Source organism: Cyanistes caeruleus, chromosome 15 (assembly GCF_971803275.1).
Source record: "Cyanistes caeruleus chromosome 15, bCyaCae1.hap1.1, whole genome shotgun sequence".
In the NCBI taxonomy this organism is placed as follows: domain Eukaryota; kingdom Metazoa; phylum Chordata; class Aves; order Passeriformes; family Paridae; genus Cyanistes; species Cyanistes caeruleus.
The window spans coordinates 145,625-170,947 of record NC_141715.1 but is presented as its reverse complement, the minus strand read 5'-3'; the positions used below and the strand labels follow the sequence as shown (position 1 = coordinate 170,947).

At 40.6% G+C, this 25,323-nt stretch overlaps 1 protein-coding gene and 1 long non-coding RNA gene across 2 annotated transcripts in view; one reads left to right on the top strand and one right to left on the bottom strand.

The window, feature by feature from the left end:
• Positions 1 to 25,323, top strand: part of KDM3B (lysine demethylase 3B) — a 50,345-nt gene that overhangs the window by 18,057 nt on the left and 6,965 nt on the right. The window contains exons 11-19 of the mRNA XM_086851867.1: positions 388 to 540; positions 1,500 to 1,607; positions 6,400 to 6,527; positions 7,190 to 7,469; positions 8,513 to 8,769; positions 12,373 to 12,639; positions 20,634 to 20,805; positions 23,962 to 24,052; positions 24,139 to 24,269. Of these exons, the coding sequence (XP_086707993.1) occupies positions 388 to 540; positions 1,500 to 1,607; positions 6,400 to 6,527; positions 7,190 to 7,469; positions 8,513 to 8,769; positions 12,373 to 12,639; positions 20,634 to 20,805; positions 23,962 to 24,052; positions 24,139 to 24,269 (1,587 nt within the window). The remainder of the gene's footprint in view (positions 1 to 387; positions 541 to 1,499; positions 1,608 to 6,399; positions 6,528 to 7,189; positions 7,470 to 8,512; positions 8,770 to 12,372; positions 12,640 to 20,633; positions 20,806 to 23,961; positions 24,053 to 24,138; positions 24,270 to 25,323) is intronic.
• Positions 15,226 to 25,064, bottom strand: LOC147650310 (uncharacterized). Its single transcript, XR_015276753.1, has 3 exons — positions 24,935 to 25,064; positions 24,601 to 24,838; positions 15,226 to 20,885 (listed from the first exon to the last, which is right to left on the bottom strand). It is a non-coding gene; the product is annotated as an uncharacterized LOC147650310 (long non-coding RNA).

Sequence of the window (25,323 nt, the reverse complement as noted above, 5' to 3'; positions counted from 1 at the left end):
TTAGTGAAACTAAATACACATTCTTTATGGTTTTATATATTGATGTCACTTGTTCATAAAACTAGCAGAAGATTTGTAATTTTGCTGTAAGTTCCATTAGTGCTCCAATAAATTCAGTTATTACAGAACACTGTAAGGTGCTGCATTTCCTTGTAGTGTGCATTTTGATACCTGACCTTACCAATTCTTAGAAATGGGAATTTTAATAGTGTCACTGGACTAGCAATTCAAAGAATGGGGCTATGAATGTGAAAAGCATGTGTTTCTATACTCTGCCTTCAGGTCATGTTGCTGTTAATTTTTCAGTGCTGCTGAGATATTCTCAAATTAGGTGAGAGAAATGCAAAATGTCAAAGCAATAATTCGTAGTGTGCCTTCTCTCTATAGAGAAGGTGGCATGGAAGCGAGCAGTACGTGGTGTGAGGGAGATGTGTGATGTATGTGAGACAACACTCTTCAATATTCATTGGGTTTGTCGGAAGTGTGGTTTTGGAGTCTGTCTGGACTGTTACCGGCTGAGGAAGAACCGTCCACATAGTGGTGAGTACTGGACATTTTTCATCCAGTGTAATCTTTGAACTGACTATAGTCAGGGAATAGTTTCTGGAAAGTTGCAGAAGGTTTTGTGGGAGAGTTACTGAGTATCAGCTTGGAAGGCTGCATGGAGCTTGTCTTGCATCAGCAAGCATAGAGTGTCTACTGAGACAGTTGATTGTGTAATTCTTTTCCTCAGAAAGTATAGAACAAAAATCAAGTATCTTAACAGCTCAGAGGTGTTGTAAGCAGACACTGCAGAAAACTGTTGCCTTTAACAAAGAGTTAGATTGGAAGGTGGTGTTTTGTTTGTTTTGTTTTGGGGTTTTTTTGGGGTTTTTTGGGTTTTTTTGTTTTGTTTTTTTTTTGTTCTGTGACACACCAGAATTCAGGAAGGAGTTCAGTAATTTCAATTTTAAGAAATAGAAGCATGAAAAAGTAGATACCTGGCTGAGCTTTTTTGTGTACTTTACTGTATTGAGACCACATTTGTGGCATGGATGCAAACAAATGGCAATCTCAGTATAGTTAATTAGTGACAGTTACATTATTAGGTGGAGCAGATGTATAAAATACTGGATATTAATAAATTTGAATATTGCTGTCTATTCATTATGATAACTTAGAAAAGCATAATGAGAACAAAAGTATCAAAAGTAACAAAAAACAAAAAGTATCAAGTAATGAAAGAATTTTAAAAATTGAGGTTAGAAGCCAAGATTTTTAGGTGATTGAAAATAAGCTGCTAGAGATGACTGAAGGAAAATTACTGTGGTAGCTATATATAGTCTGAAGAGGCAGAAGTTGCTGTATACCCAGTACTAATGGTCTGTATTTATATTTTATTTCTGAGATCACCAGGTTCATTTCCCTCACTTTAAAGAATCTAAATAAACAGTATTAATGCACAAATATTCTGTATTGTAAAGTTCTAATACAAAATATTTTTCTTTTCTTTATGCCAGAGACAGAGGAGATTGGTGATGAAGAAGTTTTCTCATGGCTGAAGTGTGCAAAGGGTCAGTCTCATGAACCAGAGAATCTCATGCCAACACAGATCATCCCTGGTACAGGTAATCCTTAAAACATGAAAGGAAAAATAGAAAATTTTGTGTTAGTTTTGAGCAAGTAAGTGGAAAAAATACAAACATAGGTGATGTAGCTGATACCTTTCCTACCATGAATTTAGAGGACACTTCCACTTGCTACAGCAGAAGGGTTGAAGGGAAGGTAGCCCAAGTGAGACCAAGCTGTAGATTTGAAGTGCACATCCTTCTAGCATTAGCTGTGAATTGTGCTCAGCTGTTTTTAAGTTTTATTTTAAGTAAATTTGTTTTACTAGCAAGGAAGAGTTTTTTGGAGATGGTTTGGATTTTTTTTCTTCTCTGGTGATGGGGAAGGAAACTAAATGGTCCATGGTGACCATTTTCTTGGCTGTTTATATAACTGGTCCTAAATTTCATAGAATCATAGCATGGTTTGGGTTTGTAGGGACGTTTAAAGATCAACTAGTGCAACCCCCATGCCATAGGCGGGGACCACCTTCCACTAGACCAGGTTGCTACAAACCCCATTCAACCTGGCCTTGAACACTTGAAGGAATGGGGCAAGCACAGCTTCTCTGGACAATCTGTGCCAGTGCCTCACCACCCTCACAGGGAGTGATTTTTTCCTAATATTCAATCTAAACACACTGTCTTTCAGTTTAAAACCATTGCTCCATATCCTGTCCCTAGAGGCCCTGGTAAAAAGTCTCTCTCTGTGCTTATCATCCCCCCTGATGTATTGAAAAGCCACAGCAAGGTCTCCACAGAGCCTTCTCTTCTCCAGGCCAAACTGCATCAATGGTGTCAGCCTTTCTTCATAGGAGAGGAGTTGCAGCCCTCTCCTAATTTTCATGGCCTCATCTGAACCTGCTTGAACAGGTCCATGTCTGTCATGTACTGGGCACCCCAGAGTTGAATGCTGAACTCTGGGTGCGGAGGTGGGGTGGGGTAGAGGGGAAGAATCACCTCTCAGCCTGCTGGCCATGCTTCTTCTTTTTATGTAGCCCAGACTGCAGGATGGCTTTCTGGGCTGCAAGTGTATTTTACTGTCTCATGTCTAGTTTTCCATCTATATCTTCCATGTATCCAAGTCCTTTCCTGCAGGCCTGCTCTCAATCCATTCACTCCCCCACTCTGTACTGGTACTGGGAGTTGTCCCAAACCAGGTGTGGCACCTTGCACTTGGACTTGCTGCATTTAATGAGGCTTGGGTGGGCCCAGTCCTTAGGCTTGTCAAGGTCATGCTGGGTGTCAGTGTCTTCCCTCTAGAATCAACTCCACAGCTCAGCTTGGTGTCCTCCATAAGTTTGTTGAGGTCGTGCTCAATCCCTCTGTCAATGTCATTGATGAAAACACAAAACAGTATTGGTCCTAGTAAGGACCTTTGAGGGATGCCTGTTCCCCATTGGGCACAGACTTTGACTGTAACTCTTTTGAATGTGATCATCCAGCCACTTCCTTACCCACTGAATAGTCCATTCATTAAATTGTACATCTCCAATTTAGTGAAAAGAATGTTGTGGGGTACTATACTGAGGGTCTTACAGAAGTGTAGGTAGATTACAACTGTTCATCTTCTGTTGTTTAATGATGCAGTCACTCCACTGAAGAAAGCCACTACATTAGTCAAGTGTGATTTGCCCTTGGTGAAGCTGTGCTGGCTGTCTCCAGTCTACTCTGACTTCCATGTGTTTTGACATGTCTTCCAGGAGAATCTGCTACATGATCTTGCCTGGATACTGTGGTGAGGCTGACAGATCAGTAATTCTCGGGGTCCTTGTTTTGACCCATTTTAAAAATAGGGTTAATGTTTCCCCTGTCCCCAGGCCCCGGGAACTTCATCGAACTGCCAGGTCTCTCCAAGTATGATGGAGAGTGACTTGGCAACTACATCAGCCCAATCCCTCATGACCCTGGGATGCATTGGAGATGAGAAGGCTGAGGGGTGACCCCATCACAATCTACAGCTTCCTCAAGGGGGTCAGCAGAGGAGGAGGTGCTGATCTCCTCTCTCTGGTGACCAGGAGTAGGTAGGACACAAGGAAATGGAATGAAGCTGCATCAGGGGAGGTTCAGACTGCTTCACTGAGAGAAGGGTGAAGGTTGGGGACTGGAGCACGCTTTCCAGGGAAGTAGTCAGTGCACCAAGCCTGTCAGGTTCAAGGAGTATCTGGATGATGCTCTTAGTCATGTGGTTTAGTGTTAGGTGGTCCTCTGAGGAGCAGGAAGTTCTCAGTGATCCTCATGGTCCTCATCCTACTTGAGATTCTCTATTGTTCTTCAACAAGAGGAGGAACATTATTCCCCCAGCTTCTGCTTTGAGGTTCAGGGACTTGAGGGAGGTGGGAAGACGGAATACAACTGAAAACTGATGGGAAAAAGAAAAATGTGGAGTACATCAGCTTCCTCTGTATCAGCTGTCACTTGCTCAGAGATTTTATGTAGTGCAGATGGTGTGTGTTGTATACATTTTCTTTAATCTTCCTTTTCTGGCCAGGGGAACTGTTGAAACCCTTATTACTCTCTGCATCCCTTGTAATATGCATTTTCATCTGTGCCTTAGGTTTTCTGATGGCATCTCTGCACATCTGGGCAGCATCCAGTATTATGTGTCCCTGGTTCTACTGCCTCTGCATTTCATTCTTAGATTTTAGTTTGATCAGGAGGTCCTTCTTGACCCATGTTCTTCCTCTGCCTTCCTTATTTGATTTTTTTACATGGGGGAATTGAGAGTGCTCACACTGCAAGAAAAATGTCCTTAAAGAGCTGCAAGCTCTGATCTGTTCCTTTGTCCCTGAGGGCAGATTCCCAGAGTGTCCCGTACACTAATTCCTTAAGCAAGTGAAATTCTGCTCTCCTAAAATTCAGTATCCTGACTACTCTAGATCTTGAGGGCCCATGTCCCTCAAGGTTGTAAATTCCACCAGGGCCTGATCACTGCAGCCCAGGGTGCCACCAGTCTTGATGTATCTGATTAGTTCTTTTATGTTGGTATATGACAGGTCTGATAATGCTTCTGTTGTGGTCAGTCTCTCTATATCATGGATTAAATTATCCTCAAAGCATTCCAGAATTGTCCTTGACTGCTTGCAGCTTGCTATGTTGCCTTTCCAGCAGATGTCAAGCTGACTGAATTTCCCTAATCATCATGTGAGCATGATGCTTCCTGTAGTTGAAGTAAGAACATTTTGTCAACAGGCTCCCTTTGGGTGGGTGGACTGGAGTAAAACCCAGCAGTGAGGTTTCCTTTTTTGCCTTGGTCCCTCATTTTTACCCATAAGTTCTCGACCTGTTCATCACTGTTTTTCAAAGCTTTGTGTGGTCAATATGTTGTTTTATGTTGAGAGCACCTCCCCACAGTGCACCAGTTCTACAATTCATTCTGTCACATTTTAGTGAGAAAGATTAGATTGTCATTTTCTAGTTGCACAATGACTCTGGCTCCTCCTGAGAGGAGGATATGGGAAACATACATGCTTATGAAAATTCAGAATTCTAGAAGCCTATAAAGTGATTAAGCAGGTGGAGGGAAACAGAAATATAGCTTATTTTAAAAGTAGAACCAACTTGTAACAGAACACATAGGAATTAAGTTGCTAGGTAAAGGACATAAAGATAAGATGTATGTTGTGAAAAACCAGTAAAGAAACACTTAGGTATTGTGAAAACCTGATAAAGCAGAACTTGTGGTTTAAGAAGACAGCAAGATCCAGGCTCCTGGTTTTGGCCGGGGCAAACTGACCTCGGAGAAAGCCAAACATCCACTGTGCCTGCCCAGAGATGGGAGTCAACCATCGAACACTGAGGAAGACATCTTCATCACAAAGACCTCTGCCCGCAACCACCAGGAGGCATGGCACCCCCAAAGACTAATTATAATATGAAGTGCAAGAAGGAGAATGGGTGGGCAGGGAGGTGTGGGCTTATGGTATCAATGTATATTTAAGCCTGTAACCTGTCTCAACCAGGTATGCGTGTATGGTGGAGAATCCTCCATGCGTCTCTCCAGCTGGAATAAAGCATACCACTTTACAATTTTAGTTGTAAAGTCTTTATTCCGTAATACAACCCTGCTCATCACCTAGGCTGCATACATTAGTATGAAGACGCCCTCCAGCTGTGCTATCAACCCTACCTGTCTTTACAGGAGCATGCCCAAATTCCTTTGAGTTATTTCACAGGTTGTTCCTGCTGCTTCCTGCATCAGTAGTCCCTGGCTCTTGTCTATTGCTCAAATCTGCATTTCCTTTCCCCACTAAATGTAATTTTAAAATTGTCCATACAATTCTGGTCAACTTGTTGGCAGAGGCTCTCTTGCTCTGCTTGGCCAGGTGAATCCCATCTGCTCCCAAGAGTCCTGACTTCTCAGATGTAGATTCATGGTCACAGAAGGCAAAACTGTTGTGTATGGCACCAGCCACGCAGCCAGGTATTCACCTGGTCAATTCATTACATCTGTCTGTGTACCAGAAGATGAGCACCTGTGCTCCAGATCCTTTCAGCATTGCTTCAAGGGTTATATAACTTCTTGTGGTGGTTCAAAGTCACCTCATTGCAGTATTGTTGGACCCTACATCGAACAGTAGAAGTAGATGATGATCTGTAGGATTTGCCAGGTTTGACAGTCTCTGTTACATACGGAAGGTAGCGTTACCACCATTTGTCACACTACTGTTCAGGGACAATGTCTTGTTATATAGCATGTGACCTTTTAGTATTTGCAATAATACTAAAAAAAACCCACCCGTTTGAAGATGTAGTTTAGGCCTTTTTTTAGATTTCTTTGCATGTGATATTAAAGACCTAACTTTATTTACAGCGCTTTACAATATTGGAGACATGGTTCATGCAGCACGAGGCAAATGGGGTATTAAAGCAAATTGTCCATGTATTAACAGACAGAACAAATCGGTACTGAGACCAGCTGTCACTAATGGAATATCACAGGTATGTAATTTGAAGCTGCGATTACTTTGTTTGACATTTACCTGTTTAAGATCTATTAAGATGTTAGATCTTTTAAGTTAATCTATTGTGAAACAGGAGTTTTACTTTCTTCATATGTATTCTGAGTATTTTAGTTTAGCAAAAGTTTTCTGGGTCATTTTTTGGGGACATGAGCAGCATCTGTTATCTACCAAGTGGTTATTTGGGCTAATGCTCTTACGTAGAAATTGGGTAGGAAGCCATTCATGTTGATGCTGTATTTTAAAACAAACCACTATGAGTAGCTTGCAACATGTGATTTTATTTTCTTGTGGTTACTGAAGGAATCTAGAACAGTTCTGTAACTATTGACACAAAAAAATCCTCCTGTAATGAAAAAAACAGAAACAAAGAAAAGGAAAGAAATCAAAAAGATTTGGTTTATGTTAAAAGATAACTAAAAGATAACATGGCAAGAATTCACATCACAGTGCAGAGGTGAATACACATAGATAAGAAGCTCCTGTATTCTGCTGCTACCTAAGCATAAATGAATTTTACTGTGTGCTTATAGCAAATGGAAAAACATCAGACAAAACCAAATGCATAGGATATCGAAAATGTCTTCCAAGTTGAACTCTTCCCTTTATTCAACATTTAGCAGTTTATTTTTTTTGTTTTAGCTTCCAACTGTAAATCCTGGTGCATCAGTCTCTGGAAATGAGAATGCCTTTTCCACTGGAGCAGGGACAGCAGGAGTGGGGCAAGTAGAAATGGACACTGTACCAAAATCTGAAGCAACTGATAGTAGAATAGAAGAATCTGCAAAAACAGAGACATTACCAACCAGTAACACTGGGGAAGTAAAGACTAACAGACCACTTTGTCCAGAAACAGCTCCATCATCAGCTTTACACTGGCTTGCAGATCTAGCAACGCAAAAAGCAAAAGAGGAAACAAAAGGTGAGCAGAAGAAATGCTCTCTGGGGTTGGAGTGAAAAGATAAATGATAGCATACTGTTTGATTGCTATACTTTGTCAGAGTGTCTAGCCCTAAGTAGAAAAGAAAAAGATAAGTTTTCTTCCTTTGCCTCTTGGAATCAGTTTTGTTCTATAGGCTTAGAAAAATGTAAAGCTGGAAAGATGATACAGCTGCAGACAGTACTGTCTTGTCACTCAGTTTATTTCTGTGCCAGTTTGTATATTTATTTTCTCAGAAGTTGATATCTTGATGTAAAATGATAGCAATTAATTTCACATACAGTTTTGTCACCTATTAACTGTTGAAGGAAGTGCAGCTCTTTGTGTGCTATGTAAAGAGTGCATTTCTAAGGAACTGAGACTAGAGTCCAGTTGGAGAGTTAGATGAAAGCTTAGAGCATCTTTAATACTCAGTAGTTGGAGCAAATACACTTCCTAGATGTCAGAGGTAGCATGACTAACACAGGATTTATTCCTGTCCATATGTCTAGAAGGAACTGCTTTATTTAACTACTTCATTATTTATTTAACTACTTACTGCTTTATTTAACTACTTTCTATTTAACACGTTGATGTTAAATGCTGGTGAATCACTCGCAAGTTTTGCAGGTCTTAGTCACTGTAATATTTTTACTACCATTAAAATTTGAAATATTTAATATCAGAACATCAATTCAGAAAGTCAGGGAAATGTTTCTTTAATTGAATCTATTAAGAAATTGTTTGACAAATTTGCATGTGTCAGACCTTTTTGGATCAAATTTATTGTGCTATACAAAACCTTAGCAGCATATGAAGGGCAAAATATGTGAAGTATCTAATGTCTCTGATTCTCATTGAGACCCTCATTCACTCATAACCCTCATTCACTCTTACGGTGACAATTTACCATTACCACAAGATTCTGTTAATACCCTATTTAATGCAAGAGCAAATAATTTCAGAAAACTTTGTGATCATTTTAACTTTGCCTCTTGGGGATTTTTTTCTCTCCCCTCCCTATAATGTTTGTATTTATCTTGCAGAATCAGGATCACTGAGATCAGTGCTTAATAAAGAATCCCATTCACCCTTTGGATTAGATTCCTTCAACTCCAGTACAAAGGTTTCCCCACTAACCCCAAAGCTGTTTAATAGCCTCTTGTTGGGCCCAGTGACATCTAGCAACAAAGCTGAAGGCTCCAGCCTCAGAGATCTGCTACACACAGGGCCAGGAAAGCTCCCTCAGGTCCCGTCAGACACAGGAATCCCCTTTCCTCCAGTCTTTTCTGCAGCTTCTACGGTAAATAATTTTGTATTCCTTCAATGATATCTGTTTTAGGGAAGAATTTTCATCTAAATGTCTTTATAGTATTCTACTGTTGAATGTTGAAACAAATGTAATGCCTCACCAAAACTCACAACTCCACAGATGTGTAGAGAGCTTTCATGCAAATTTTTTGTTTTAGTTTACGACTGCTAAGGAGAGGCTGTTTTTTTCAAGAGACCAAGAAAATGGGTTATATTGTTCAGTTGATAATCAGCATCCCTACAAAAGCTCACTTTAAAATTTCACATCTTTAAAAATATTGTAAGAGCATACCACAGAAAACTTAAGAGTAAACCAGTTCTTTAAACTTACCTATACTTGAAAGGCATTTGAGCTAGAATATACTTGGGCAGGATCTGCTGCTCCAGATCCAGCTGGATCACTACAAATCTATGGGGCCTGATAGGATTAATCTGAGAACCTTCAGAGAGCTGCAGATGTCATCGCAAGGCCTCTCTCACTGAGTTTCATGTGGTCTTGGGAATCTGGAGAGGCCCCAGCTGACTGGAAGCTGGCAAATGTTGTCCTGATTTTCTAAAAGGGCAAAGAGCAGCACCCTGGAAACTACAGGCGTATCAGTCTCACTTAAGTGTCCAGTGTAATAATGGAGAAGATTATTCTGGGAAGTACTGGAAAACAGCTGGGGTACAATGCAGTCATCGGTCACTGCCATCATGGGTTCATGTGGGTGAAAGTCCTACTTGTTGAACGTGATTTCCTGTGACAGGGCCACCTCATTCATCTAGGGAAGCCAGTAGATGTAATCTTTCTGGAAGTAAATTTTTGATGATGTCTCTCTCAGTATGCTTCTGGACAAAATGTTCAGCAGACAGCTGAATCACCACATTTGGACAATGTGCTCAGGCACAGGGTGGGATTCTTGGTGTGTCCTGTGCAGGGCCAGGAGTTGGACTCAGTGATCCTGATGGGTAGCTTCCAGTTCAGCATATTCTATGGTTCTGTGATTCTGTGAGTTTAAGGTGTAGTTGCTATTTCTGAATGCCTTTTCTGGAATAAGGATACTTTAATCCATTTTAGAAGAAGTAACTTTGAAAAAACCTGAACAAATCAATGCTATTTGAAGTGGTTAGAAGCATTTAATTTAAGGAGAAGGTTAGATTCTGTGGAATTTATCAACACTTCACTCTTTTTGGTGAATACTTTCTCCAAAAGCTTAGGCAGATAGAATAGGGGGGAAGACTAAATGGTTTGTGTCATAGTAGATTTTTTTCAACTCTCTGCCAGGAAAGCTGGCTGGCTGGAACCTTGATAGTAGTCCATGGTGGTTGGTTTTAGTAGAGGGAACTGTACATGAAAATATGATGCTGCTACAGGAAAGTGAATCCAAGAATACTTCTGCCTGTCATCACTGAGTACAGGCAAAGAAACTGTGGTCACTTGTTTTAAAGCAACTTGTTCCTTCAAGGCTTGAGATAGCCTGTCTGAACTTGTATCCCTGTCCCGGCAACTCTATGCATTCTCTCACCACATATAATCAGATCTATTGTGTAATGTGTGTTTTTGCTTTCCTGACTTCTGATCTTAATTAAGTAATTTAGTAATTAGTAAATTTTTAATTTAGTAATTAGTAAATTAGTAATTTAGATTTAAAGAACTTATAGAGAACTCTGGTCCAGCTCCTGGCTTGAATGTCTTGATGCTTCATATAGAATGAAAAAAACATACCTGAGAAACAACAGTGGTGTCACTCAAATTGATAGAAGGAAGACTGCTGCTCAGGGAGACAGTCATCTTGATCTTTCTAGACCATTGATAGTCTGTTGTGAAGAATAAGCATTGTCTTTAATAGTTAAGCTGCATATTATCTGTCTTACAGCCTCTAGAGAGTCAGAGTAATGGTACATTTTTAAGACCATCCAAAGCAGATGATGTTATGAGCTAGTCTTATTTGAGTAAGATGGACTGTAGAAAACTAATATAATTCCAGGCAGCAGTAGAGAGTGGAGTCAGACTACCACTGGGGCAGCGCCTCTTAAAGGAGCCCAGGGTCCTGGTGGACAGCAAGCTGTACCTTGGGCAGCACTGCACACCTGTAGCTGCAAAGGTAAACAGTTCTGGGCTGTATCAGGAAGCATACAGCTGGAGCTCTTCAAGAAATGTGGTTATTTCATTCAGCCCCTGTTGGGCTACACCTGGAACACTGTTCCCAGTTTTGATTTCCCCAGGTGAAGAATGACAGTGAAATGAATGAATGTGAAAAATTGCACGGGATCCAGAGAAGGGTCATAGGGAATGATTAAAGCATTGGAGAGCTCAACACATTTGGAAAGGTTCTAGAAGCTGGTTCTCTTCATCCTAGAGAAGAGAATGCGTTGGGGATCTGATCAATCTTACCGTATCTAAAAGGTTGTTGTAGGGAATATGGAGGTACTCCTTTCATAAGGATGCATGGTTAACAGGGCAAGGGGCAATACCAGTTGCTTCAGGAGAAATTCTATCTGGATATAAGAAAAAAATTCTCCCTTTACATTTAAACAGTGGAATAGGCTGCCCTGAGAAGTGAATTCATCTCCTTCCCCATAAAGTTAAAGTTTGGTATGACTCAGCCCAGGGGAACAAAACCTAATTTCAACAGAAATTTACATCATATGATCTCTAGATCTGCTAGACCTAGACTCTTCTACAATTCCTATGTATTTTTTATTGAATTAATATATTCAGTAATGAATAATGTTATGTTTTAGATTGATAGCTCTATATATGATAAATTTTTATCTGTTGAACTTTAGTTTTTAAGAAGATTAGAATTTTGGGAGGGGGGAGGGCATGGTGTTGATTGGTTTATTTTGATTTTTTTTTTTCACTTCAATGAGAAGGTTTTTGCTACCAGAAATCTGTCACACCCCTGACCCCTCCAACAAATGTGTGAATAAAGATCCAATAAGTGTTCATCTTCCGTTGAATATATGAAATATATTTAGTGTCCGAAGTATTTTGCTATAAATAATGCCTATAGACAGGCTTTTTATTTTTTTAAGTTAAAAGATAATTTGTGTTTCTAACCTGTTAGGAATTTTAAACACCCCCTGAGTTTTAAATGTCCCTTGAGGATCATGGCAATCTGAACCAGAGAGTCTGTCTACTAGTGGTTCCATTGACATATAGGAAGCACTTTCTCCTCTCTCTAGCAATGTTTACTTAGTGTTCGCATATCCATCAGCTTATGTGTCCCAAGGTTGAATTCACTTCCTTGGTAATGGGATGAGGAAAACGGGGAAATAGAGTTGGGATATTAATGAAGTTAGAAAAAATATGAACTATTTATGCGATTAAAGTAGCTGAATTTAGATCATTAAAGTTTTCTCTTTTATGTCTGCATAATATTTTTCTAGGTAGCCTTTAGTCGGTTATTTTAACTTCTACCATTGTAAAACAGAGCCATAGCCATTTCTTTTCTTACTTGGATACAAGTCTGTCTCTGAGCCAGTTTGTTTTTGACGCATGTTCTCCTAGTAGCGAAAGGTTGTTCGTGACTAAAGTCTGAAGGAGAGCAGATATACATTAATACTTATACTCTTGAAAGACAAAACTCACCTCCCGATTTATGTCTTCTAGGGGGTCAAAGGTAAAGCCAGCCTGCCAAACTTCTTGGACCATATCATTGCTTCTGTGGTGGAAAACAAGAAGACGTCTGATGCTGCAAAACGAGCTAGTAATTTAGCTGACACACAGAGAGAGGTGAAGGAAATGGTAATGGGATTAAATGTGCTGGATCCACACACTTCCCACTCTTGGCTGTGTGATGGTAGACTTCTTTGCCTTCATGATCCCAGCAACAAAAACAACTGGAAGATCTTCAGGGAATGCTGGAAACAAGGCCAGGTGGGTGATAAGTATCCAACCCTTGCTGCTTATAAGTGTCCAGAAATTGCAGTCTTTACCTTGGTAAAAACAGTCTATTCAGACTTTGGCCAGTTTCTCCTGAGTGAATATGGTGAATGAATATTTCAACTGTAGCTTTATAAACAGGGGACACAGCAGCCCTGTTCACTCTATGCTGTATTGACTCAAGCCTATATGCTGTTGCATACTGAGCTTTTCTCAGCTTACTATCACGAAAGTGCTTGCTGTGACAGCCCTTTTAGTTGTAGTGTGCTTTGTGCTGAACCTGCTCTGCTCTAGTACAGTCCAGTAGTGAATCCACTCTGATTTCCTGTGTGCACCTTAGCATTTACCCCCCAATACATACATGCTTTATAGCCTCAGGGAATGGTTCATTCCTTCCAGCTGCAGAATGTGCAAGATCGAAAATCTTGCATGCAGTAGTCTACTGAATTTTGGATGTACTTGATCTCACCCTGAGCACTACAGCCAGTGGGAACCCAATATTGTTCTAGGCTCAACAACTCATGTATATAGCACTCTAAAGGATTGTCTGAGGTGCCATCAAGTGACTAGGCCTTCAGACAACAGACTGTACCTTAGACCTACTCTCAGCATAGCCATTTTTTCAGATGTCAGTCTGTGGGGGTTCAGCTCAGACTTCTCCAGCGAGTCGGTAAGATCAGCCTGGTCAGACAACCTGAATCTTAAAAAATGGGTGAGTGATTGCTGCTGCAAAGGAAGGGTACCCACAGAGGATGATGTCCATTGTTATTTAAACTGTATTCCTGGCACTTGGTTCTGTAGGTGCCTCTGATACAGTTACCTTCACTCACAACTCAGAATTGAGACCATTGGAGCTAGACCTTTAGGTCCCTCATCATCTTCTCTGGAGAAGTACTTGTTGTCAGCTAGTCTGTTGTTACAGTGCTAATGCACTTGGAAGTCACATTCTATACTTATTTGTGGCTGTTCACAAGATGCTGAGGTGTGGTGGAGGAGCAGGCTGCACGTACCTCTTTTGGCATTCAGAGTCCATTCCTGACAGGAGTACTTTTCATTTAAGTGTAGGCTGTCCTATGGAACTGCACATTCTCTGGGTTCCTTGGGCACAAGCACAACTAGCACATTGCTGTGAGAGCTGCAAACATGGCTGTTGTGCCATCAGCTGCATTCCGGTTCATGATTCCTCTGGCTGGCTCCTAATAGTTAGGAAGGTACTGTGCAGCTCACCTTCACTTGTCTGACGAGAAACTTCATTGCCAGCTTCCCAATAAGTGCAGTTGCCTTCCTGCCCTGACTTTTTTGGGGCACATAGGAATCTCCTTGTTTCTGGGTTGGTTTTTTTTTTTCTTATTTTACATCCTGTTGTATTTTTCTGATTTACAAGGGATTTCAGATCATTCTTTTGCAATGCTGTGGTGTCCATCATCTGCTTTTCTTTGCAAAGAGCTTCGTAGTTTCTGGTTAGTATACTTTGATAATTCTCTCAACCCATTCTGTCAGGAAATACTTCTGTCTCTCCTAGGGGGATCCTAAATATCTTGAGACTGCCTGCAAAAAATGTGCCTGTCAGTTTCTTTGACAGTGAGACTGGTTAATCACCATGTGCAAGATGCTGCTTATGATGGTGGAGTTCTTGACTGGTAATGGGTCTTGAGAGACTGCTTGAGGAATCTAGAGATATGATTATGGATCTTGTGTCCGATGGTAGCTTGCAGTATGCATCGCCTTCCAAGTTGGTGCACGCCATGAGGCTCTGGCTACAACTGCTATACTCTTGTACTCTTTGTGACCCACTATTTTAGGCTTTGCCCCAAGGTATGCTTTTGGGTCATTTTATCATTCAGAGGACCCCTTGAGTAGGAACAGACTGGGCAAATCGTTTGCTCATTCAGCAATCCTTGAGGTGGTGTTACAGTCACTGGAGTTTCCTGTTGAAATGTGAAAAGGGATGGAACAACCTCCCTTGTCCCTGCATAAGAGAGAGCATGTGACCCAGGCAGGTGTTACTGTTTCAACAAGGTTATTTTAAACAGAATTTCTTCAAGCATTGACTCTCTCAAGAAACTGTGCTCTGTCACAGTTCTTTCTTGGCTTACATCCTCCTGTACATCCTAGCTGCACCTTTAAAGGTGAAGTGAAAGAACATTAATTCTACCACCATTTTCCCAAATCCTCTTTCTGTTTTGTGGTTTGGAAAAGGTTATTTGGAAAAAAACCTTTATCCACCCTCCCCAGCACAATAAATGCACTCTGGATACTAGGTCTGTACTATGTGAAGATCTGTGGTGGCACCCCAAATTGTTAAAAGAGGAAATGATTTTCCCTCAATGCTTAGATAATAAATGGCACTATTTCAGTGTCACTCCAAAGGAGCAAAATTTTTTGGGTCCTTTGTCTTAGAAATTGTCAGAATTCACTGACATATCTTAGAAATATCCCAGAATTCACTGAGACCACAAGAGTAATTCTTGCTGACGTTGTTTTTCAAGAGCATTTTGCTCTCCTGAAGATGGCCATTGCTCATCTGGGGGTATGCTAGGATTCTCACCCTATAGCAACCTGTTATTTTCTGAATTTTCATGCTAGGATTTGGTATAGTACTGGAGTTTTTGTTGTTGTTGTTATCTGTAGTTTGGGAGCAGATTTGGCAGGAGATGTCTACCAGGCAAGTCCACTGTCATTTTATCTTGGAGCCCTATCTGTGTTCTTCACTAGAGACAATATTTTCTTTCTTCCATGGCAAATTTGCTGCTTAATAGCCAGAAGGGTTCTACTAAGTTAAGTAGTTCGGTTGTTTTGGGCTTTCTTTTAATTGCTGTTTACAAGTGGTCAAGTGAATACAACAGGGATCAAAATGTCACAATTTTTCTGTTCTGAAGACAGCTGGTATATCCATCAGCTTGAAATCTACCAGGTAATGCTTTCTACACATCCTGTGAAAGGTACTGTTATTTTACTCATACATGATCCCTAGTGTTTGTTGTAGAATATGCTTAAACTTTTGTATTGCCTTAAATGTTACCATTCTTTGCTGTGATGAGGGAATGTATTAAGATTTGAGATTGCTGTATTTGCTTTGTTATCTTAGGGAGGTTTGCTGCTTGTCAGGGTGTCACATTTGGGACATAGTGGAAAGGCTACCAAAGCTTACCTGTCCCTCCAACATGTGCCCTCTGCTGCTTTTCTGTAATGGCACAAACAGTACTACTGGGGAAATCGAGTGACTGCATGGGTCTGGGAGTATTAATCAAGGCCATGGAGCTCTCATGGTCTTCTTACTCCTGCCAGTGAGGGGTAGGGGAGTGGACAGATCCTGCATGTCAGCCATAGTTGGTTTTAAACAAGAGAGTTTTTATGATCATGGACCTCTGTGAGGATTGAGGGTTGCTTGGAAGAGATAGGATCCATCTAAGCAAAAAAAAAAAAAAAAAGCATCTTTGCCAACAGACTGGCCAGCCTTACGAGGAGAGCTGTAAGCAGGAACAAGGGAAGGAGAGTATGACCAGTGATCAAGGAAGGGATTAGTTGACTGATTTGGCAAGCAAGCAGTGTGAGGTGATGTGAACAGGAGTAATCCTATACTCAAGAAACCAAGGATGAAAGATGTCCACCCCAAGCACATGCATGTAAGTAAGGATGTGTGCATCACAGCATTGTGAAGAAAGCTCTCACGCTTTCTGAGAAATCAGCATGACTAGGTGTCTTTCTGAAGTACCTGTACACTAATGCATGCAGCACATTGAACAAACAGGAGGAATTAGTGTGCAGTTTTGCAGCCGTGGTCTCATTGGTATGACAATGTAGTGGGATAGCTCATGTAGTATGCTGTAGTATGGGAAGGAATAGGTAGAGGCTGTTCAGGAAGGACAACACAGGAATTGTGGGCCGGGAATGTGAGGAGGGAGCATTACTGTTTTGTGAAGAAGAAGCTAGAGTGCTTGGAATTGTGTAGGAACTGATGATGAGCCATACAAGAACTTATGGGCCAGAAGCAGTGAGCAGAGTAACATGGACAACATTATGGCAAGTATCTGCTGCAGACCAACTGTCCATACAAACATGATAAGGCCATCTTCAGAAAAATGGCGTAAGCCCTGTGTTCACATTTCCTGAGCCTTGTGGGACCACCCTGATAACCTCCTGAAGGAACAGTACAGCAGGTCACAAGCAGTCCTGCAATTTTCTGAACTACATTGATGTCAGTGTCCTGATCAAGGAAACAGCTAGGGAAGAGCACTTGTTCTGGACCTCACGCTTTCACACAAGGAAGAACTGGTTGATGTGGAGATCCAGGGCACCTTTGGCTGCAGTGACTATTAGATGGTGGCATTCAGATCAAGATTCTGAGAGGAGGGAGCAAAGCAAAAAATCATGATCACAAATCTGGGCTTTGGGAGAGCAGGCTTTCACCTTTTCAGATACTTGCTTGGAAAAATCTCATGGGGATATGGTCTTAAAGAGGAGCTCAGGAATACTGGTTGATCATGCTTAACCTGCCTTGTAGCCTTCTGTGATGAGATGACTGGCTTGATGGATGAAGGGAAGGTACTGGATGTTTTTAATCTTAACTTTAATAAAGGCTTTTTACACTGTCATAATGTCATCCGACAAAGTGAAGCACATACTTGGTAAGTGAGCACTGTGATGGACTTACAACTGACTGAAATGCCAGAGATGTGTGAGACCACTGTCACTAGTGGTATATCATAGCGGGTCACTTTTGGGGTAAGTAGTACTTGTCATGTCATGTCATTAGTAACCTAGATGGGATAGGGTTTGTAGACCCTTAGCAAGTTTACGGACAGTACAAAACTAGGAGGAATGATGGCTAGAGCAGATGGTCGTGCTGCTATTCAGAACAGGCTGGAGAACTGGACTGAAAAGAATCTGGTGATGCTCAGCAAGGAAAAGTGTAATGTCCTGTGCATCAAGGAAGAATAACATCCTATAGCAGTTGCTGAGAAGCAACTGTTTGGAACGTAGTTTTGCCTAGAAGGATCTTGGGGTCTCAGTGAGCAAGGGAATGACCATGAGCCAAGAATGTATCCTCACGACAAAGAGAGTTATCAGAAAGTCGAAGGAAGTGATGGTTCCCCTTAGTTCTGGACTCTCCAATTCAAAAGAGTTGTGGACTTACTAGAGGATACCCAGCAAAGGTCACAAAGATGAAGAGTCTAGTGCATCCCTTAGATGAAGAGAGGCTGAGTGAACTGGGATTGTTCAGCCTAGAGAAAAAAAGGCTAAGGAGAGTGTGGGAAGGAAATCTTAAGAAGAGGGAGCGAGGCTCTTCTTGTCAGTGGCCACTGACAGGACGAGTGGGAGCAGGTACAGGAAGTTCAGCTTCAACACAAGAAAATACTCTTTTTCGTTGTGAGGGTAATCATTTCCAATCTAACTGTTTCTGTGGGGTTTTTTTTTTGCTTTTTTCATTCCCCTGAAATTCACAGGAGTAAAGTAACAACCCCTTTTTGTTTTCTTAAATCTCACTCTTCTGAAGTTGAGGTTTCATTGCTGCCTTCTAGAACTTAATGGCTGTGTTATATTGTATTTGAAAAACAAAGCCATTTCTATTACCCCAGAGTTTTTTCCATTCATTCCTGAATCAATAGTTGTCCTCATTTAGGGACTAAAATCAAAACTAGGCCTTTTAGAGGCCATTGGACAATACAAAGGAAGCGGCAGTTAGTTACTGGAGTGTTTTTAAGCAGTATAACTTTGAAGTTGCTTGTATATAGCTCCGTAGGTATCTTTGCCTAACGCATGGATACTACATCTAGGGACATCTGTGTTTCTCAGGGTTGTGCTGAGCTCTTTGTGTGAATAAACCAGGACCCACTATCAGATCCTTGTTAACTTATAGGGCACAGCTTGGAATTAATTCAAACTTACGTAGCCGTGGGAACTGCCATTTGAACATAGGTAGCAGCGGGAATAGTCCATGTGCAAGTTGACTTCATACCCTCTTTGTTTTCTCTCAAGTTTGGTAGCTTTCTTTTGAGATGGTAGGGTGAGAGGAACTGAAAAGGTTTTGTGTCACAGTGGCAGTTAGCTTATAGCTGCCAATAAATTTGGCTGTATCGGACCCCCAAACTCAACCAGCATAGAAGTAAAACAAGTCCCCAGATGGGGCAGGGATGAGTTAAATTCGAACTCAAGCAGGGACCTCAGGCAATCATGTTCAATCCAGAAAGCAGACATATCATTAGTCAAAGAGCTGGGCAGTGCTAAAACCTTGGCCAATCAGTTGTCTAAATCCGGGAATTTTAAACTCACTATATAAGAAGGTTCCAAACAATAAAACATGCTGTTTGTCTCACAATCAAGAAGACTCGAGTCGTGATTTCTGTCTCCAACCTATGACTGCACATAACTAAAGTTTTGGCAGTGTTGGAAGGATTGTCTGGTGTATCTTTCCCATCTGTTGTCAGTTTAGCAAATGCTTTGAGTGTTTATGGGGAGAGGCCACTGAAATATCTGTGTGGAATATATGTACATCATTAGCCTAAGCATCTTCCCTTTTGCAAATGAACAACCTTTTTCCACTATGTGATTTTGTCGTACAGAATTAATGTTGATATGTGATTATACATAAATAACAAGTAAAATAGTTAAAGAATTCATATTAAAATATTAAAATTTCACATGAGACAGCTTCAGTACAAATGCTATTTCTAGTGGTAGTTGCACGTGTGCTTGAGAAAAAGGAAAGGAGGTAGAATTCTGCACCTACTCTACTACCACAAGTGGATTCACCCTGTCTGGCTGCCAGACCACTCTACCCAGCTACTTTCTCACTCCCCCTTCTCAACTGAACAGGGGAAGAAAATCAGGTGAAGAAGTTTCTGGGTCAAGATAAAACCAGGGAGATCCCTTAGTGATTGCTGTCATGGGAAAAACAGGTTTAAATTGTGATAAAGGAGTTGAATTTATTGCCAATTAAAAATAGAGTAGGGTGGCAGAGAAAAGACAAATCAGTAAACACCTTACCTCTCCCCCTCACTTCACCTTTTTCCTAAAGACTCAGCTTTACTCTCTCATCTCTGACTATTCTACCTCCTTCCCACCACAACCCTTGGAGTGACACAGTGGGGATGATGGGAGTTGTGGTCAGTTCATAACACTTTGTCTGCTGTCCTTTCCTCCTCACGCTTTCCTGCTGCTTCAGTGTGGAATTCCTCTCGCAGGATACTGTCCTTCACAAATGGCTCCGACATGAGTTGTCTTCATGGGCTGCTCCAATGTGGGTCCCCAGTGAGCAGTTTTTGCCACAACACTTGCTTATTTAGTGGGATTCTCCCTACAGCTTATGCCAGAGCCTGCTCCAGCATGGGCTTTCCATGGACTTCCTCCAGGGAATATCCCTCTGATGCAGTGCAAGATCCTCTGTGGACTGCGGGTGGATCTTTACTTCACCATGGTCCTCCACAGGTTGCAGGGGGACAGCCTGCCTCACCATGCTCTTTGATGGGCTGTGAGCATTTCCTCCATCACTGACCTTGGAGCTGTTTCTCTCCCTTCTCCCTGCCTGCTGTTCATGTGTTGTGTGTCCCCCCCATCTCTTTCTCACACACACATGCGTGTCAGCTGTGAAGAACTTTTTACCCTTTCTCATTATCACAGAGATGCCACAAGCATCAACTATGGGCTCAACTTTGGCCAGTGATGGGTCTTGAGCCAGGTGGAACCAAGGGCCAGCTCTCAGTCTCCTCTCACAGAGCCTACACCTGCTGCCAACACCTTGCCATGGAGACCTAATGCACTTGCCTTGGCAAGTCTAATCCAGCACCACTTCTAAGGCAACTGCACATGGCGTGGTTATTGGACTCTGGTTATTAGCTTGATGCACAAAAACCGGACGTGGATGAAAATAGACTTATGGTGTCTTTTGTATGGTGGTAGCCAGGAGTCTTGTCTCTTTTAAGATGGTTTGGCTGCATGTGTAAGAAATTTGGTTATGGTGGAGTAAGCATTCATCTTTGTATTCTCAGCCCGTGCTGGTATCTGGTGTCCATAAGAAGTTGAAGTCAGAGCTTTGGAAACCAGAAGCTTTCAGCCTGGAATTTGGAGATCAAGATGTAGATTTGGTGAACTGCAGGAACTGTGCCATAATTTCAGACGTGAAAGTGCGTGACTTCTGGGATGGCTTTGAGATAATATCTAGTAAGTAATATTTATGGCTGACTAGTTTACCTGAGCAGTCTGTCTTCCTACCTTCAACTCTTCATTTTCCACCTGTTCTCCTAAAAAATAAATTAAGAAAAAATCCCAATACCTGTCAGTCTCATCCAAAGAAGCCATTGCTCCTTATGTATAGCACACCTTAGAAAATGCTTTATTGGTGAAGATTAGGGCAGGACTGTCCAAGAGAGCTGTCTGTACTGCATTGTGTTGCTGTGTGTTACTTTCATGTGTCAAAAAATGATCCATTTCATGGGAAGGTACTTTTTTTTTTTTTAACTTTTCCCTGTTTAAATTAATCCTCAGTTACCATTTCTAAGACAGTAAGTAATGTGTCTACCTTTGCTCTCCTTTCAACCTCAGTTTTTGTTGTAAAATTAAAGGGAACCTGCACAGCTAAAACAGATGAAGACTTTTGATACTAAAACTTGTGTTTGGTGGAATACATCAGTCAAGTAAATTTGACGTTGCAAATTATTTTTTGTAGTAGATGATCTGTGAGTACAAATACAAATTTATATCTATTATGAATAGCAATGCTATGTATGTGCGTGCCTCACATGATGACACATTATTTAATGCTCTAGTTCTTTGAGAAAATCTTCTGTTAAGTGTGGATGGAGAAACTAACCAGCTAAAATTTCTGGGCACATAAGGTTAAAGAACTTCTGAAAAGCAAAGTGCTCCGTTTTAGATTGTATATACCTAGATCTTAATGGTCTTATGGATGTTAGAGCTGTAAAGGTTCATTGCATTTTTGCTCATTTTAGAGTTGCGTATAAAATGTTTTCTATATTTATTGCTGTGTGCATATTGCAGAAACGGTGATGGTGGTGATTGGTGGATGACTTTATGGAATGTTCATTCAACAGTCAGTGAAATCATAGATTTGCAGACCAAGAATATTCCCTTCCTAGTTATTTTCTAATCAAAAAATTCTCCGCTTTTGACTTGTTTTTTCAAATGGTTAGTACAGAGGATTGTATTTTGTACTGTTAAATTTCATACTGTTTTTGTTATTAATCAGGAATAAATGGCCTTGGAGGATATAATGGTGTGGTCTTTGTGTATTGACAGTAATTGGGAAAGTTCACAAACTCTTCACTTTTGTGCTGGAGTTATTCATGAAAATAGTGAATTTGTATGGGTCAAGTTATCTTTGACAAATGTTACTTGTAGTTTGTCTCCAGGCAGCTAAGCTTCTTTCAGCAAAATCAGCTTTGGGTTTTCTTTTAGACAAAGCCTTTATCTCACTCTACATGAGAAATATTAGTGACCTAGGTTGGCAAACCTTGTCACTCTTGATAGTTCCTTTTAAGTGCATTATATTTAGAGTTTCTTCAGCTATGTTCAGTCTCTAATATAGAGGAGTATTATTTGCTACTAGTCCAGAGATTTCACATACTAATTCTTATGAAAACTGTTGTCAAATTACCTAATATCTCTGACTTCTCTGCATTACATGAATCCTAAATTTATGAAATACATGGCTGGCTCCCACTCTCACATTAAGTTACTAAAGAGATGTAGAACAGCCCCTTACTTTGGAGGTGTTATTGAGATTATTCTGTGTGATACTTTAATTAATTTTAATATTTTGCTGTTTCTTTTAATACTTTTGGGCTCAAAGTGGACTTTTGAAAGGTCTGACTTTTTGTTTCAATCCTTCTTACACCTGCTTTTCTTTGCTGATGAGATGTTTTCTAGGACTTGTCCAGTTTCATGTAATTTGTCAGATCTATATGTTTTCATCCAGGTAGTTCTTCACTCTCTCCCTTCTGAATAGCCTTCCTACAAGCTGCTTCTTGTTTAGAGCAAAGATCCTTGTTGAGTTCAACATCTTGAGTATGGGAAATTGTGAAACATCTTTAAATTCATGTCCTTGAGCTTTTCAGTCCACTCGCCTCTCTAAAATCTGCAGCCAAGCAAAGCTAGTTATCTTTAAATCAGTCACTTCAGTTTGCATATCTGCAGTTCTTATTTCCTTTCAATTTCAGTAAAATATTTTTTATATTGCAAACTCAGTCTGTGTTCTGTAGCCTATTGATATGTAATGCAGATGTGATTTACAGGTCTCCAAGTCCTAATTTCTTAGATATACTATCTCTTCCAATGCTGTCAAGAGCTCTGCTAGATCAGTTTGGCTGACAATCCTTGGTAAGGCAGGAAGCAGTGAAGGGTCTTACTCTCTGGGGAAGTGGGGATGCTAAAGTGTTAAGACTGCTATAGACCTAGTTTTTCAATTGGTGGCCTCATGTAGAGTTGTGAAAAATCTGGTAGAAGAACGAACTTTATTTTTCTCTAAATGTTACAGTGAGTTCTAAGCTACTCATGTACCACTTCCAGATAGACTGTCTTAGCCCTGAGATCTAAGGTAGCCCTAAGATCTGAGGTAAAACAGCATATGGTCAGTGCTGTCATAGAATACATCCACTGTTGCACGTGTAATGCCATCTTTCTCTGCTGCCTGCTTTCTATTTCAAGTCAGGACTCGTGTTAAACTCTTAAATTGAAGAACAAATGTTTGGTTTTGGCACTCTTCCAATTTGAGTGCCTCCAGCAAAGAAGAATTAGAAAAACTAAAGGCTGTCTTCCTTTGTGACCATCTACCCTTTAGCTTTTTTGAATGTGGTGTGCCACAGTTTCTTGCTTTACACTGAAGTTAAGGCTGATTTCAGAACATGAATCAATAACTTTAATTTTATAGAAGTACCACTTCTCTTGAAATTAAAGATAAATCTCCCTTGGACTTTGGTAAAAAGGAGTAAGGAATAAGGAAGAATGCTTTGGAAAAGCTTGTTTTTGAAGTTGAATAGAAAGTATTCTAAAACTTAGCATCTGTACAAGTGCTGTCAAACTTCTGCTGTAGGTGATTATCTATCTATCTATCTATCTATCTATCTATCTATCTAATCTATCTATCTATCTATCTATCTATCTATCTATCTATCTATCTATTATCTATCGTTGTTAAACTGCTGTTGGTCATACTATGATATTTCCTGGAAGCCCAAAACAAAACCAGGATCCCTTTTGCTGTGCATTGTAAGAGGTACAAAAACCCTTACAGCTTTAACAAGGTAGTGGGCTGTGGTAAAAAAGATATTACGTGCAGAAATCTTAATTTGTTTCTTGCAGAGCGGCTCAGGTCAGATGATGGTCAGCCAATGGTACTAAAGTTAAAGGACTGGCCTCCAGGGGAGGACTTCAGAGATATGATGCCTACGAGGTAAGTAACCTTTAGTATTAGTGCTGACAGGACTGCTGTAGGTGCTACAGGAGGATAACCTGCCTTTTTCTGTCTTTGCTCTCTAGGTTTGAGGACTTGATGGAAAATCTTCCTCTTCCTGAATATACCAAGAGAGATGGCAGACTGAATTTGGCTTCTAGGCTGCCAAGCTACTTTGTCCGTCCTGACTTGGGTCCCAAAATGTACAATGCATATGGTATGTGAGTATTGTTCTGCAGATGCTGGTTTTTGTGACTCTTAATTACACTTAGAGCAAAAACAAGGCTGTGGGATTAGTCAAAACTCAGTGCTTATCCCAGAGCCTGCTGTTACTTTTTTTTTCATTTAGTCCTTCAAATCTATTCTTACATTCACCTTCTCTCTGTCAGATGTGCTCTTTTCTGCCTTGTATATCTAAGAGGCGTACGTACAGTAAGTTTACAAACAATTATTAATACATATAACAGGCATAATACCAATACAGGGTTCAAGGAAAAGTTAATATCTTTTTCAGAGCAACTGAAGTGTTAAAGAGGAAAATGACCCACCTTCTGGGCACTTTGATCTGTCTCTGGCCTGTTATGATAGGTACTGTTCAGTGAGTTGAGTTCTTAACTTCAGAAACTTGTATTTGAAACAGAAAATAGATAAATAAAATGGTGATCCTAAAAACTCTTAGAGGCACACTTCTGTGTTTGCTGATACAAAGATACTTTCTTCTTATGTTCTAATTCTCTGCCATGTTACTTGCTAGAGATGGTTAAGCAGAAGTAGAAAGAGAGGTTGCTGTTGAAGTGCAAGAGATTAAAAAAAAAGGAACATGTTAATAAGAAGGTCAAATAATTAAGAAGCAAACATTTGAAATCTTTCTCCATTACTTACAGTCAGTTGAGATGTTTAAATTCCTTCAACGTACGAAGGTAAAAGCACTTGAGTGTGCAGGAGATTTTCCTTACTGAATTGTAATCTGAATCGAAAATGATGAGTTGATCACTAACTGCTGTGAATTCAACTGGTCATGGATTTCACAGATTAGTACAAGAAAATAAAAAACAGCTGGAGGCTTATACTTCTAACAGTCCATTAACTTGCTGCACACAGTAGGATGCTGATGTCACTTAAAGCAGTTCTCTCATGCCTTCAAGCAAAGGAAGACTTGCTTTGTGCTTATCATATCTAAGTTCTCTAGTACAGACTGTATAAATGACCCTCAGAGAGACAAAACTGTAAACTACAAGTTCTGGCTCTGGTGTTAAAATGCTCGTTTTCTC